The sequence below is a fragment of the Pelophylax lessonae genome (assembly GCF_965119305.1).
Source record: "Pelophylax lessonae genome assembly, chromosome: 2".
In the NCBI taxonomy this organism is placed as follows: Eukaryota; Metazoa; Chordata; class Amphibia; order Anura; family Ranidae; genus Pelophylax; species Pelophylax lessonae.
Window position 1 is genome coordinate 166397511 of NC_138769.1, and position 13870 is coordinate 166411380.

At 42.2% G+C, this 13870-nt stretch overlaps 1 protein-coding gene across 1 annotated transcript in view; it reads right to left on the reverse strand.

Moving 5' to 3' along the window:
• Positions 1-2115: 2115 nt before the first annotated feature.
• The window catches only part of APOO (apolipoprotein O), a 123129-nt gene continuing 111374 nt past the window's right edge, over positions 2116-13870 (reverse strand). Inside the window, exons 7-9 of the mRNA XM_082245928.1 lie at positions 12836-12940; positions 9743-9825; positions 2116-2250 (exon numbers count right to left, since the gene is read on the reverse strand). Coding sequence (XP_082102054.1) covers positions 9745-9825; positions 12836-12940 — 186 coding nt within the window. The 3' untranslated portion in view covers positions 2116-2250; positions 9743-9744. The remainder of the gene's footprint in view (positions 2251-9742; positions 9826-12835; positions 12941-13870) is intronic.

Genomic DNA, 13870 nt, shown 5'->3' on the forward strand with positions numbered 1-13870 from the left:
AAAATGGCATTTTTGGTGAGATACTCCCAATAGGAGCACGTCTAAAGGGAGGCAGGCCCAGCATTTTTCCTCATTAAAGCCCTGCAGCTGCCACAGCTGATAGATAATTATGAAACCACTCCCATTAGACCCATTCAGCCCAGAGGAACAGAAGAACAAATAATGATTTCTTAAGAATAACAAAGGGTAAGAATCTGTAACAAAATTTGTTAAAATCCTTGAAATGTACAGAGATCAACCAGAGGGGAATGTTTTTTTCTCAACAAAAGTGAAATTACGTTTTAAGCCCAAGCTCTTTCCAACTACTGGCGAGCTGATGTTTCTTGGAGGCAGATGAAGTATGGGGCAGGATCTGTGTGAAGCAGAGGCACCCCTGCAGCTTGTACAGCAGCCTGAAATTTGTGCAGTTGCAGGCAAACCTTTCTGGCTAGAGAAGCACCAAGTCACTACCTTCTCTCCTCCACAACTTATGGAAATAAAAGTGAATGTGTACTTTACTCCATCGAGACAATTCAGTTTGCACAGATACCTGGCCATTTTACAAGTCGCAATAGGGCTATTCTTCAGATTAGAAGCCAGTGAAAGATCCAGACTAAATATGGTGCGAGTGGCTCAGACCATAAGAGCCCATTCACACTAGCACGACTTGTGAGGCGACTTGTGTAGCCCCAGGTCGCTTGACATAACAAAAGCAATGTTAATCAATCAGTGCGGTCTTAATTGGCACTACTGAAGTCGCTCCGACTTCAGAAAAGGGTCCTGTACTACTTTGAGGCGACCTGTGATCCGACTGTCCCATATACTTCAATGGGAGTCGCCTCCTTATCTTAATTGAAGCGACTTGTTATCAGACTTTCCAGGAAGAAGAGAGAGATTAGCCAGGCATTCCCCACAGACAAAGTCGCCCGTCTCTTCAAAGTAGTGCACAAGTCTCTTCCAAGTCTCTTCCAAGTCTCTAAACAAGTCTCTTCAAGTCACGGGGCGACTTTCTGGTCGTGGTAGTGTGAACCGGCTCTCACAGTGAAAGGTAAGAAAAGAAAAACGACAAAACCAACTTTCTTTTAATGTGATCTTGTGCCTTCCATTATTTACTTATTAGACACAATTTATCCAAATTACCCACACTTTTTGGGAACTGTCTATGCCAACAGGCATATACTTTTACAAATTACTAGATTATTTATGGAATAAGGATTTGGCAGAAGCTCACAGCCAACATTTACCTAGGGACTAAGCTTTAGTGCTGCATAGAAATTTTACTGTATAGTCCTGAAGAACATGCTGGCTTTGTCTTCTGTTTACTAAAACAATGAAAGAGGCATGGGCTAAGACAAACATGAAGACAGCTGTTTCTGACCTCCCCTTTTGGAAATGCTAGTCTCTTGTCTGTTTTACTGACATTCTTGTTTTATTGCAATATGAGACAATGACCTGGGAGAAGGGTGCAAGTTGGGAATTTTAGGAGCTGTGACTGCATGCTTTTTCCAGGTCAGTGTCCAGGAAAGTAATAAAGCCAGAGACAGCTAGGTATTCTACATTTTTAGATGGAGGTCAGCAACAATGGGCTCTGTATTGTTTCATGATAGTTCTCCATTAATATCTACATTGTAAGGGTCCTTTCACACGAACGATCCGATCAGATCCGCCTGTCAGTTTTTCAGACGGACGTGATTGGATGCTCCATGCATCCCTATGGGGCAGCGAATGTCAACGGATGGCAGCGGATGTCAACATTTCCGCTGACACCCGCTGCTATCCGCTTCCGATCTTATCCGTGAAATCCGGACGGATGGAAACCCTATTTTCCATCTGTCCAGCGGACCATGGACAGGCGGTCCATTCTCATCCGATTCCCCATAGAGGACAGAGGGGATCTGACAGCTCCATCTCTGCACACAGAGCAGAGACGGAGCTGTCATCCGCCTGCTCAACGGGGATCGGCAGATCGATCTCCCGCTGAGCAGAATGGCTCCGTTGGCGGATGCGGGCAGTGTGAAAGGACCCTAAAGTACAAGCTTCCAAAACTATAAATGCATGCAATTAAAGCCCAAACAAATGCAAATAAAATATTTTATTGACTGGTGTCAATTTGGTACATAAATAACATAATCTGACTTTGGATCATGAGTAATTGCTAAGTGCTTGTGCCTTAGTTCACAAAGACTCTCCTTCTGGTGCATCAGTGCAACCTGTGGATTTCCTGAGATGGACTGGAAGCTGTTCCACAATGTAATCGCACAATGGAGGAACCTGTACACAGAGAAATATGTTATTCACTTAATCCCGGTAAGCATGAGATACACATCAAAGTTACTGACATGTGTGATGCACATTCTTATTCTGGATACTCAGTACACAGGATTTGATCTGTGTATGCATCTTAAAAATTTTCTAACAAGATCCATAGATTTTCTTTTAGTACATGTGAGATGCACAAACTATCTCCAAACAAACCTTGAAAGAAGAAGAACACACTGAATCCAGATACACATGATGCACACAGACAAAAAAAACAGGTACTGTATACCTCATACACACTGAATAATTTAGGTAAAAACATTATTCACATATAGTGAATCTAGATCCCATACAGAATTCAGCTACACAAGAGAAACCGATACAAAATCTGGCCCAATAGCTAGTGGATTTTTTGTATGAACATTCTCAGTACATTCAATGACTTTATCATCATTCAAAAGTACTTCAAAAAATAATTTGCTTCTTCTTTCAATGTTGGAATGAATGGACTTTCCCCAAAGAAAATTCACTGTTAGAAATGAATTAGTTTGAGAAATAACATCCCATCCTGCTGCTTCAAATCTTCTTGTCACAGTAGTAAAAAAATGAATGCTGATTGGATCTCAGTATTAATTAAAAAATGTAACAAAACATTCTTAAAAAGAAAATCTTTGAATGCATTTCTATTAGTATATGGCCAGCTTAAATCCAGGTACATGTAAAGAACTCACAAGGAGGGCCAGTTCACTAGAATGGGGTGCAGGAAAGGCATACTGCCCTTGCTTTTTGCATGTGGGTGCCAGTGTATTGTTAATGGCACCCCAAATGCAGATCACAAATGCAGTGCATTTGTCTCATGGTACTGCAGTACCATGAGGTTTGGTGTAGTGCGTTTTTAATAGTAGTGCAAGGACTACTTTTCCCATTTTGCAGCCCATTTAATCACTTTACCACTAGAGGATTTTGCTGTCTTACGTCTGGGCCGATTTTTGCGATTTGGCGCTGTGCAACTTGAACGGACAATTGCGCGGTCGTGCGATGCCGTACCCAAGCGAAATTTACGTCCTTTTTTTTCCCACAAACAGAGCTTTCTTTTGGTGGTATTTGATCACCTGTGCGATTTTTACTTTTTGCGCTATAAACAAAAAAAGAGCGTTTATTTTGAAAAAAATAACAATATTTTTAACATTTTTTTATACGAAATTCCCCCCCAAAAAAATGTAAAAATCTAATTTTTTTAAAATTTTTGGCCAATTTGTTTTCTGCTACCTATGTTTGGTAAAAAAAAATCACAATAAGCGTATTTTGATTGGTTTGCGCAAAAGTTATTGCGTTTACTAACTAAGGGAAAGATTTCTGTCATTTTTGGTGTTTTTTTTTTAAACGCGTAATGGCGGCGATCTGCGTTTTTTTTTGCGGGACTGCGACATTGCGGCGGACAGATCGGACCCTAGACTGACATTTTTGACACTTTTGGGGGTACCAGTGACATTACTGCAGTAATCAGTGCTATATATATGCACTGTTACTCTAAAAATGACACTGGCAGGGAAGGGGTTAATTTTATTGGAGAGGGAGGGGTTAATGTATGCCTGGTGCTTACTAACGTGTGTGGGGGAAGGTGACTGTGTGACACAAGGACAGATCGAGGGTTCAACTATGCTGAGCCCTGCAATCTGACCCTGCCTGTCACTTAGGAGATCACACACAAGCGGGCGGATCTCCACACTCGATTCCCCGACGATCGGGGAAGAGCAGCGGCGATCGCCAGCTGCTCCTCCCCCGGCCCGACTCTCGCTGTGACTGAATACAGCGGGAGCGAGCCTCCGGCGCCGCGCGCACGCCGCCGAGTAAGGAGAGTGTCTGGCGACGTAGGTCTACGTCGCCAGACGATAACTAACCACTTTGCCGCAGTAGGCTCAACGTGAGCAGACGGCAAGTGGTTAAATGAATGGGCTGTCAAAGAGCACCACATCGTGCTGCATTCATGTGCAATCCTGGGGTGAATCCAGCCCTGAATTCAGATGCACAAGGGACAGAGGAAATCCTGGCCTGCATCACAATTTAAGCAGCATTTCTATTGACTTGTAAAGGTTTATAAACATTATTGTGAAGTAAAAATTAATGCATAGTTTGGTATATACAGTGGGGAAAATAATTATTTGATCCCCTGCAGATTTTGAAAGTTTTCCCACTTACCAATGAAGAAATGAAGCGTCTATAATTTTTATCATAGGTGTATTTTCAATGACAGGGACAAATCAACCAAAAGTCCACAAAAACACATGATACAAATGTTATAAATTGAGTTGCAGTTCAGTGAGTAAAATAGGTATTTGATCCCCAAGCAAAACATGACTTAGTAATTGGTGGAGAAACCCTTGTTGGCAAGCACAGAGGTAAGACGTTTCCTGTAGTTGGTTACCAGGTTTGCACACATCTCAGGAGGGATTTTGGTCTACTCTTTACAGATCTTCTCTAAATCTTTAAGGTTTCTTGGCTGTTGCTTGGTAACTCGAAGTTTCCGCTCCCTCCATAAATTTTCTATAAGATTAAGGTCTGGAGACTGGCTAGGCCACTCCATGACCTTAATGTGCTTCTTCTTAAGCTACTGCTTTGTTGCCTTAGCGGTATGTTTTGAGCCATTGTCATGCTGGAAGACCAATCCACGACCCATCTTCAGTGTTCTAGCTGAGAGAAAAAGGTTCTCATTCAAGATTTTACAATACATGGCTCTGTCCATTGGCCCCTCAATGCGGCAAAGTAATTTTGTACCTTTAACAGAGAAACAGCCCCAAAGTATAAGGTTTCCAGCTCCGTGCTTGAGTGTATGGATGGTGTTTAGTTATTGTCAGCATTTTTATTCATCCAAACACAGCGAGTCGAGTTAATGTCAAAGAGCTCAATTTTGGTCACATCTGACCACAGCACCTTCTCCCAATCTGACTGTGAATCATTTAGATGTTCATTGGCAAACTTCAGATGGGCCTGCATATGTGCCTTATTGAGGAGGGGGACCTTTGCGAGCGCTACAGGATTTCATTCCATGGCGGCGTATCGTGTTACCAATACTTTGTTTGTTTGGGGACTGTGGTCCCAACTGCCTTGAGATCATTCACAAGCTCCTCCCGTGTTGTTATGGGCTGAACCCTCATTTTTCTCATGATCCTCCTTACCCCATGATGCGAAATCTTGCACAGAGCTCCAGACCGAGGAGGATTGATGGCTATTTTATAATTCTTCCATTTGCGAATAATCCCTTCAACAGCTGTCTCCTTCTCACCAAGCTTCTTGCTGATGGTCTTGTAGTCAATTCCAGCCTTGTGCAAGCCTATATTCTGTCCCTGACAGCTCCTTAGTCTTGCTTATGATGGTGAGCTTGAATGGAAGAAAGAGATTCTGTGGAGTAGTCGTTAGGAGCACCTTCTTAAATTGACAGGACTAATCTGTGTACCACATGAGCACATACTGTAGCCAGTCTGTGGGAGCCAGAATTATTGTTAATTGGTAGGTGATCCAATACTTATTTTACTCACTGATCTGCAACTCAATATATAACATTTGTTTTATGTGTTCTTTATGCATTTTTGATTCATAGTCTCAATCATTTAAAATACACCTATGACAAAAAATAAAGACCCTTAATTTCTTTGTAAGTGGGCAAACCTACAAAATCTGCAGGGGATCAAAAATTATTTTCCCCACTGTATACTATGAATGCATAGTTTGGTTTATATACCTTAGCTTTTAGACATTATAACTTTCATACAAACCAATTAATATACACTTATTGGGATGTTTTTACCAAAGGCATGTAGCAAAACACATTGAAATATGAAATTAATTTAATTAAAGAAATTCAATTTTTTTATTGGCTAATGTTTTAAAAAAGAAATTGTTTTCATTTGTATAGCAAAGAATAAAAAAACCCAGTATTGATCAAATATCACCAAAAGAAAGCTTTATTTGTGTGTAAAAAAAATTATGTAAATTTAATTTGCGTACAGTGTTGCATGACCCTGCAATTGCCAGTTAAAGTAGCACAGTGCTGAATAGCAAAAAAAGGCTCGATCATGAAAGGGGTAAAACCTTCTGGAGGCCAAGTGGTTAAAATTATATCTAGATCTCCTACATGAATTGAATCTAAATCGTATTAAGCAGGTTTCTTTTGTTCCAGAATATGTACATTACATATACAGTATACATATAATTTCTCCTGAATGAAAACCATATCACAATTAAAATTTTGTCTGTTTGAGAATAAAATTCCATTCTGCTCCTTCTCATTTTTTTGTTACTACCGTCAAAAGCAATCATTGTTTTGACCCTATTAACCATTAGCAAATTGAATGAATATTCAGAAAACAAACATTTTCTAAAGAAATTCTAGTAGTACTGTATATGGCCAGCTTAACTTTACAAAAGCAATGATGTTTCCATTTTTTGAAGCTAAGAGATGTTAATGTGCAAGCTGACTGATCGAAACCAGACAACCATAACGATTTGTTGTCTGTGTCTGTCCATTATCATTAGGAATACCAGTGGAAGCATGCTGGGTCTCTTCCAACTCCCACCACTGACAGCTAGGAGGAGTCTTTAAATTTGCCACCTATATAACAGCTGGCAGAGGCACAGGGATGCCCTAAAATTATTTATATAAAGGCACAAGGATGTCAGGGATTTATTTCAGTAAAGGGTGGTTTTAGTAAAATTCCACTGGTGTCACATTATGTGGTTTTTAGATGCAAATAGTACATGTCAGGGCTCTTTTATAATAACTTGTTGGGAAAAATGACTATCAGTAGTGGTTTGTCACTGCAAAAGTGAAGATTACAAATGCACCAAATTTGAAATGGCTGCTGTACAGATGTGTAAGAGTAGAACAGGGAGACTGTATTTGGCCCCATGGAGTCAACACATCTGTAGCACCCTTCTAATTAGCAGACATAACTTCCTCTCTCTGCAAACATCTGCTTGAGTTGATTGAGCATTGTCCATGATACTTTTTTTTTGGGGGGGGAATTTACATTAACATCCAAATATTCAGGTCAAGTTTTTGGGGGTGTACCTCCTTCCCTTAAGGTTCAAGCAGTACCGATTATTAGATAAATCATCATTACAAAAGTATCACAGACAGTAGTTAAATGTTTTTGCAAACATCTGGAGATTCAATACTCACGTAATACAGCAAAAAAAAGAATAAAAAATTTCAGTTTAAATGCAAAGAAAATTCACTTGTACTATATATTAGTTCAACTGCTTACCCTTTTCGGATGAAACAAAAAATGTAAAACAAAAAATAGGTACATGCATTAGCTGCAAGAACGCGTATATAATGGCACTTTTCCACTGCAAGTACCGGCTAGTACCGGCTCGGCTCTACTCGGCCCTGCTTGGCCCGGTTTGCTTTTCCACTGCGGTACCGCATGGTATAGTGTCGGAACGGTTCGGTACGGTACGGTATAGGTTTGCTTTTCCACTAAAGTAGTACTAAAGTTAAGTGGGTGGGGTAACAACGGGGTGGGTGTGATTCTCTGACCAATCAGTGGCTAGTAGTGACTGCATGCAAAGGATTGTGGGATATGGTACCAGTTTGGTACCTGTTGGAACCACAATCGAGTAGGTACTGTTTTTTCAGAGCCATACCGTACCGTTCGGTTCCATGCAGTGGAAAAGCAAACCTATACCGTACCGTACCGTTCCGACCCTATACCATGCGGTACCGCAGTGGAAAAGCACAAAAGCGTGCTGGGCCGGTACGGTTCTATGCAGTGGAAAAGCGCCATAATGGCACTTTTCCACTGCAAGTACCGGCTAGTACCGGCTCGGCTCTACTCGGCCCTGCTTGCTTTTCCACTGCTGGTACCGCATGGTATCGGGTCGGAACGGTTCGGTACGGTACGGTATAGGTTTGCTTTTCCACTAAAGTAGTACTGAAGTTAAGTGGGTGGGATAACAACGGGGTGGGAGGGATTCTCTGACCAATCAGTGGCTAGTAGTGACTGCATGCAAAGGATTGTGGGATATGGTACCAGTTTGGTACCTGTTGGAACCACAATCGAGTAGGTACTGTTTTTTCAGAGCCGTACCGTACCGTACCGTTCGGTTCCATGAAGTGGAAAAGCAAACCTATACCGTACCGTACCGAACCGTTCCGACCCTATACCATACGGTACCAGCAGTGGAAAAGCACAAAAGGGTGCCGTACCGGTACGGTTCCATGCAGTGGAAAAGCGCCATAAATGTCTGTAAATAGGAACACCAGTTGCTTCACAGGCATGTCATGTCAGGACAGTCTTTTGTGGCCACAAAGATAGCACATTTGCATCCACTGTACCAAAAGTGAAGGTTGGAAGTCCTGAAACTTGTGAGCATGAATGCCAAAAAGATTTGCTTATAAAATGCATGAGCTTTTATGTATGAAAGCTTCCCTTTACTACACACAGTAAGGGTCCTTTCACACGGAGCGGACCGTATTTTGATCCGCTGCGGCACTTTTTTTTTTTTACGGACACGGATGACACTTGTATGTCCGCATCTCATCCCATCCTTTTGCGGATGATATACGGACATAATGTATGTCTATGGGATTGCGGATGTCAGCGGATGACACCTCTGACATCCGATTTTGCATCCTTTCCGTCCAGAAGAAAAATAGGGTTCTGTTCTGTTCCGTTCCAAAAAAACGGAAACAGAACTGAAAGGACGCAATTTGGATGTCAGCGGATGGTCATCCGCTGACATCCGCAATTCCATTGACATGCATTATGTCCGTATATCATCCGCAAACGGATGGGATGATATGCGGACATACGGAACGCCCGTGTGCAAGAGGCCTAAGGAAGTTCTATAGTACACTTTATACTTTTAATAGTTGCAAACATATAAAAGAACAACGTATCTGCATTCTACTCTTGTATGGCACACCGCACTGTAGTATCAAAGTGCACACTTTAGGCGTATACATAAAACAAGCCATCACTGACCTCTCTAGCTGCATGTACTGTGAGGTAATCCATACTCTAGACTCAAAATAGAGACTCTAAACTCAGTTTGCACTTAGCATCGAATAGCGTTTTTACAATTAGAAGGTTGGCAGGCCATCAGAGAAAAAAAGGGGAATGGGGTTGTAATTTCAAGTGCCTCTGTTGTCAATTTAGGGAGGGGGTTTGCACCACAGTACCTGCAGTTTCAGAACTCACTAGGGGTTTTTTATAAAGCCCTTTACTGCTTAAGAATATGGTAATGCTTTACCATCCACAATCTAAGCACAGGTGCATGTTAATGTAAAAAAAAATGAATTTATGAGTAATATACTGTATATCCAGATTTTAGTTTCTGTTTCACCAAGGCATAAACCCTGCTGTAGGTAATGCATGAATCAATTTATTCCATGCAGCTCTAATAAACCAGGCCTGCTTTTTTTTTTTTTTAACCTGTGTGGTTTTCACTTTAGCATGTGACTGTAAAACAAATGGATAGATATGCAGTCCATGAAACTCACCTTTATTTTGCGCTTTCGGATGAACTCTCAAGCTGTGTATTCTCCTTAGCTGATGACTGGTTACTATTCACAGATGGGGCAGACTTTAAATGAAATAAACGACTTAATAAATTACGTGTGCTATCCTAAAACATAGCATTTAAGTCCATGAAATATTTTGATCATGCAGAACTACCTCTTTAAGGCTCGGTTCACACTACGTTGCTCCGACTTAGGGGGCGACCTGTGAAGTCGCGTGCAGCGCGACTTCGGCGCGACTTGCACGGACTTCATAAAATGAATGTCTATGCAAGTCACTCCAGGTTGCCCCGAAGTAGTACAGGACCCTTTTTCTAAGTCGGAGCGACTTGTGTTGCTCCTATTAGAACCGGTCCTGTACTACAGTGGTCCTCAACCCTGGCCTACAGGGCCCACTAACAGTTCAGATTTGCAAGATAACTGAAATACATCCCAGGTGATATAATTTGCTGCTCAGTGATTGCAGTACTCTAGTCTGCATCTCCCCAAGGTAATACTTAAAATCTGGCCTGTTAGTGGGCCCTGAGGACCGGAGTTGAGGACCACTGGTGTACTACACTATGGGACGTGACGGTGCGTGACTTGTCAGGCTGACCAAGTCGCCTGACAAGTCGTACCAGTGTGAATGGAGACTTACAGTAATAATCGTGTCTGTAAATGACGTAAGAAAACATAAGAAAATATTAGAAACGAGGAAGCGCTTGTTCTGGTTTTTGGAATTCCCCGTAGCAGTTGTGTTAAAAGGTCTGTTCAACCTTGCATGGGAACAAACAATATTTTATGTTTGGTGTTTTTTCTGGTATTCTGTCTATGCTATCTATTCACAGCAATTATAGTAATTTTACTAAACATGTTTTCGCAGTGAGAGCAGACAGATAAAGATCTGAGAATTACACTTTTTGTGTCATCCAACTCTGCTAAGAGCATGTTTTACACCAAAACAGACCTCTTTAATGGCCGCATTCATGTGTTTTATTGGATACTCAGCACAGATCCTTAAAGTAGTATTGCCAAAGCTTTTTTTGGCCCTACTTCTCCTACAGATCACAGGAGTGCAGTTCATTTTGCACTCCTGTGATCCATTTTTAGCCAACAGTGGGCTTAAGTCTGCTGTCAGCTAACATCACTGAGCTGATCCAGATGCCTGAGCCAGCAAGTGGCTCAGCCTCACAGTGAGCCGCTGGGAGACTGAGCAAGCCGCTCCCACCTCCTCCACAGCCCAGCGCTCCATTGACAGTCCCCGACTCGCTGCTCACTGAAGACTGAGAACTGAGTGATCAGCTTGTTTGATCGCTCAGTTTCCAGTCTTAGAAGCAGTGGGGGACAGATGCAGCATTAGACGAAGCTGCATTCATCTAGGTGAATACAATTTTTTTTTTTTTTAAAAAGAAGCCTTTTAATGCGGACAAGCATTTCCTGCAGCTTTGGTGTTGACACTGCAAATACAATCAAGGGGGAGAGACTTTCTAATGGCTCCAACACTTAATGATTACTGGTACAGAGTGCTTAAATGTATCCCTAGGCTATAGGGGTGTCCCAAGACTGCACAATTCATACAACAGGCAGGCCATGAGCATCTATCTAACCACTAAAAATTATATATTTTAACCACTTGCCGACTGCCCGCCGCAGTGTATATGGCCCGTACCTGTAAGGCTGTTCACGGCGGTGCTCCTGGGGGCGAGCGTGGACTAAACAGCGGAGATGCCGATCCACGGGACCGGCAGCACAGTTGCCGCCGGGCACCCACGATCGCTCCCAGCTGAGAGAGGACGGTCTGCTGTTGTAAACACAGCAGATCATTGTTCTCTCTGAAATGATCACAGAGCGCCTGTGATCCTCCTATATAGGATCACAGGTCTCTATGATCATTTCACAACTTCCTCCCCCATACAGTTAGAAAATCCTCCCCTAGGCTCACACTTAACCCTATGATCGCCCCTAGGTTAACCTCTTTCCCGCCAGTGCTATTTTTACATTAACAGTGCATATTTTTAGCACTGATTACTGTAGTAATGTCATTGGTCCTCCCAAAAGTGTAAAAAATGTCAGTTAGGGGGTCCGATCTGTCCGCCGCAGCCCCGCTAAAAATCGCAGATCGCCGCCATTACAGAAAAAAATTAATAGATAAACAAATAAAAATGACATAAATCTTTCCCCTAGTTTGTGGACGCGATAACTTTTGCGCAAACCAATCAAAATACGGTTATTGCGATTTTTTTAACCAAAAATATGTTGGCAAAACACAAATTGGCGTAAAAGGATGAAAAAAATAAAGATTTTTAAAAAATATTTTTTTGGAATGTTATATAGCAGAAAGTGAAAAATAGTTTTTTTTCCAGAATTTTCGCTCCTTTTTTGTTTATAGCGCAAAAAATAAAAATCGCACAGGTGATCAAATACAACCAAAAGAAAGCTCTATTTGTGGGAAAAAATTATTTAGGTACAGCATTGCACGACCGCACAATTGTTCGTTAAAGTAACGCAGTGCCGAATCACAAAAAATGGCCTGGTCATTAAGGGGACAAATCCTTCCGGTCCAGAAGTTGTTAAAATAAACACTGGACAGTTTGTCGTTTGCCAGTGTAATCTCTAAAAAACCTTTTATATGTTAGCAGAAATCCTTATAATACAACTTAGGGCTCTTTCACACGGGCGATCAGATCCGCCTGTCAGTTTTTTAGGCGGATCTGATCGGATCCTCCATGCAGCTCTATGGGGCAGCGGGTGTCAGCGGAGGTCACCTCCGCTGACACCCGCTGCCATCCGCATCCGATCCTGTGCTGAAATCTGGACGGATGGAAACCCTATTTTTCCATCCGTTCAGTAATCGGAGCGGAGCGGATCTGATGAGAGCGGACAAGCGGTCCGCTCTCCTCCGATCCCCCATAGAGGGCAGCGGGTGCTGAGACACCTCCCTCTCCGCTCTGCAAGCGGAGACGGAGCTGTCATCCGCCCGGCTCAGCGGGGATCGCGGATCGATCCCCGCTGAGCAACACGGATCCGTCTGCGGAGGCGGACCGTGTGAAAGAAGCCTTACACATTTTGACAGTTATATTTGTATAACAGTCCTACCTTTTCTTCTTTTTTTGCAGACTTCTTCTTTCCGCCATCTTTCCACAAAGACTCCAGGGTTACAAGGCCTTGGAGGCTCCAGTCATATAGCACTGTACCGGTATCCTTAAAGCAAGTCAAATAAGCAAGAATACATATTATAATTGCATTATGCAATTAAAAAACTGCTGAAGTAAAGATGTTTTTACAGGGAGCAAGGGTGTGTCACATTGAGGGACACAATCAACAAACAATTAATAAGGTCATAAAGTCAGTAAAAAAAAAAAAAAAAAAAAAACATGTTACCAAAGCTGAACTTCATGCAAACTGCCAGATACATTATATGTCAGCTGTCGTATATATCTAAGGATTTGTAATTCTGTTCAGCTACTCTTGTTAAGAAATACAATGGGGTTACCTCCTCACCTTCAAAATGCTGACTGGACAATGAAGGTGCAGTGATAATATGTTACGTTAGAATTGCAGTTTTAATTTGACTCTAAATAGTTTATTTTGGCCAAGCTAGTCAATACAAACTATTTTCATTACTAAATGATGTGGTCGATGTGTGCGCTGTACTATAATGTAGTAGCATCAGCTAAAAGCTAAATGCAGTCTGCGGCTCTGTGCTCTGTCAGCAGTAAAGGGGAACTTCCCATCTGCTGCCCAAGACTAAAATCGAGGTAGAAATCAGGACATCATCCTCGCGCCTTGCCTACTCTGTCAATCAGAGCAAGCCTTGTATTCATTATTAAAAAAATACAAGGCTTCTCCTGAATGGTGGATCTGAATTCAGGCCGACTCTCTAGTTCCGTTCTTCCGTGAAAAAACCATACCCTCGTCACTTCCGGTGCACCTACGTCAGCACCTACGTCATTGAACAGCTAAGGAGCTTACAAGTGCGCATGCTCGGAGGGTATGGAATTTTCACGGTAGTGTGTGTAACGTTACACCGCCTCAGCTGTTGTGGCGGTTACATTAAAACAGCTCGGCTGCAACATGAGTCATCTCCGCTCCTAAACCTGTCACTTCCCTGATCTCGGCTACTAAATGTAA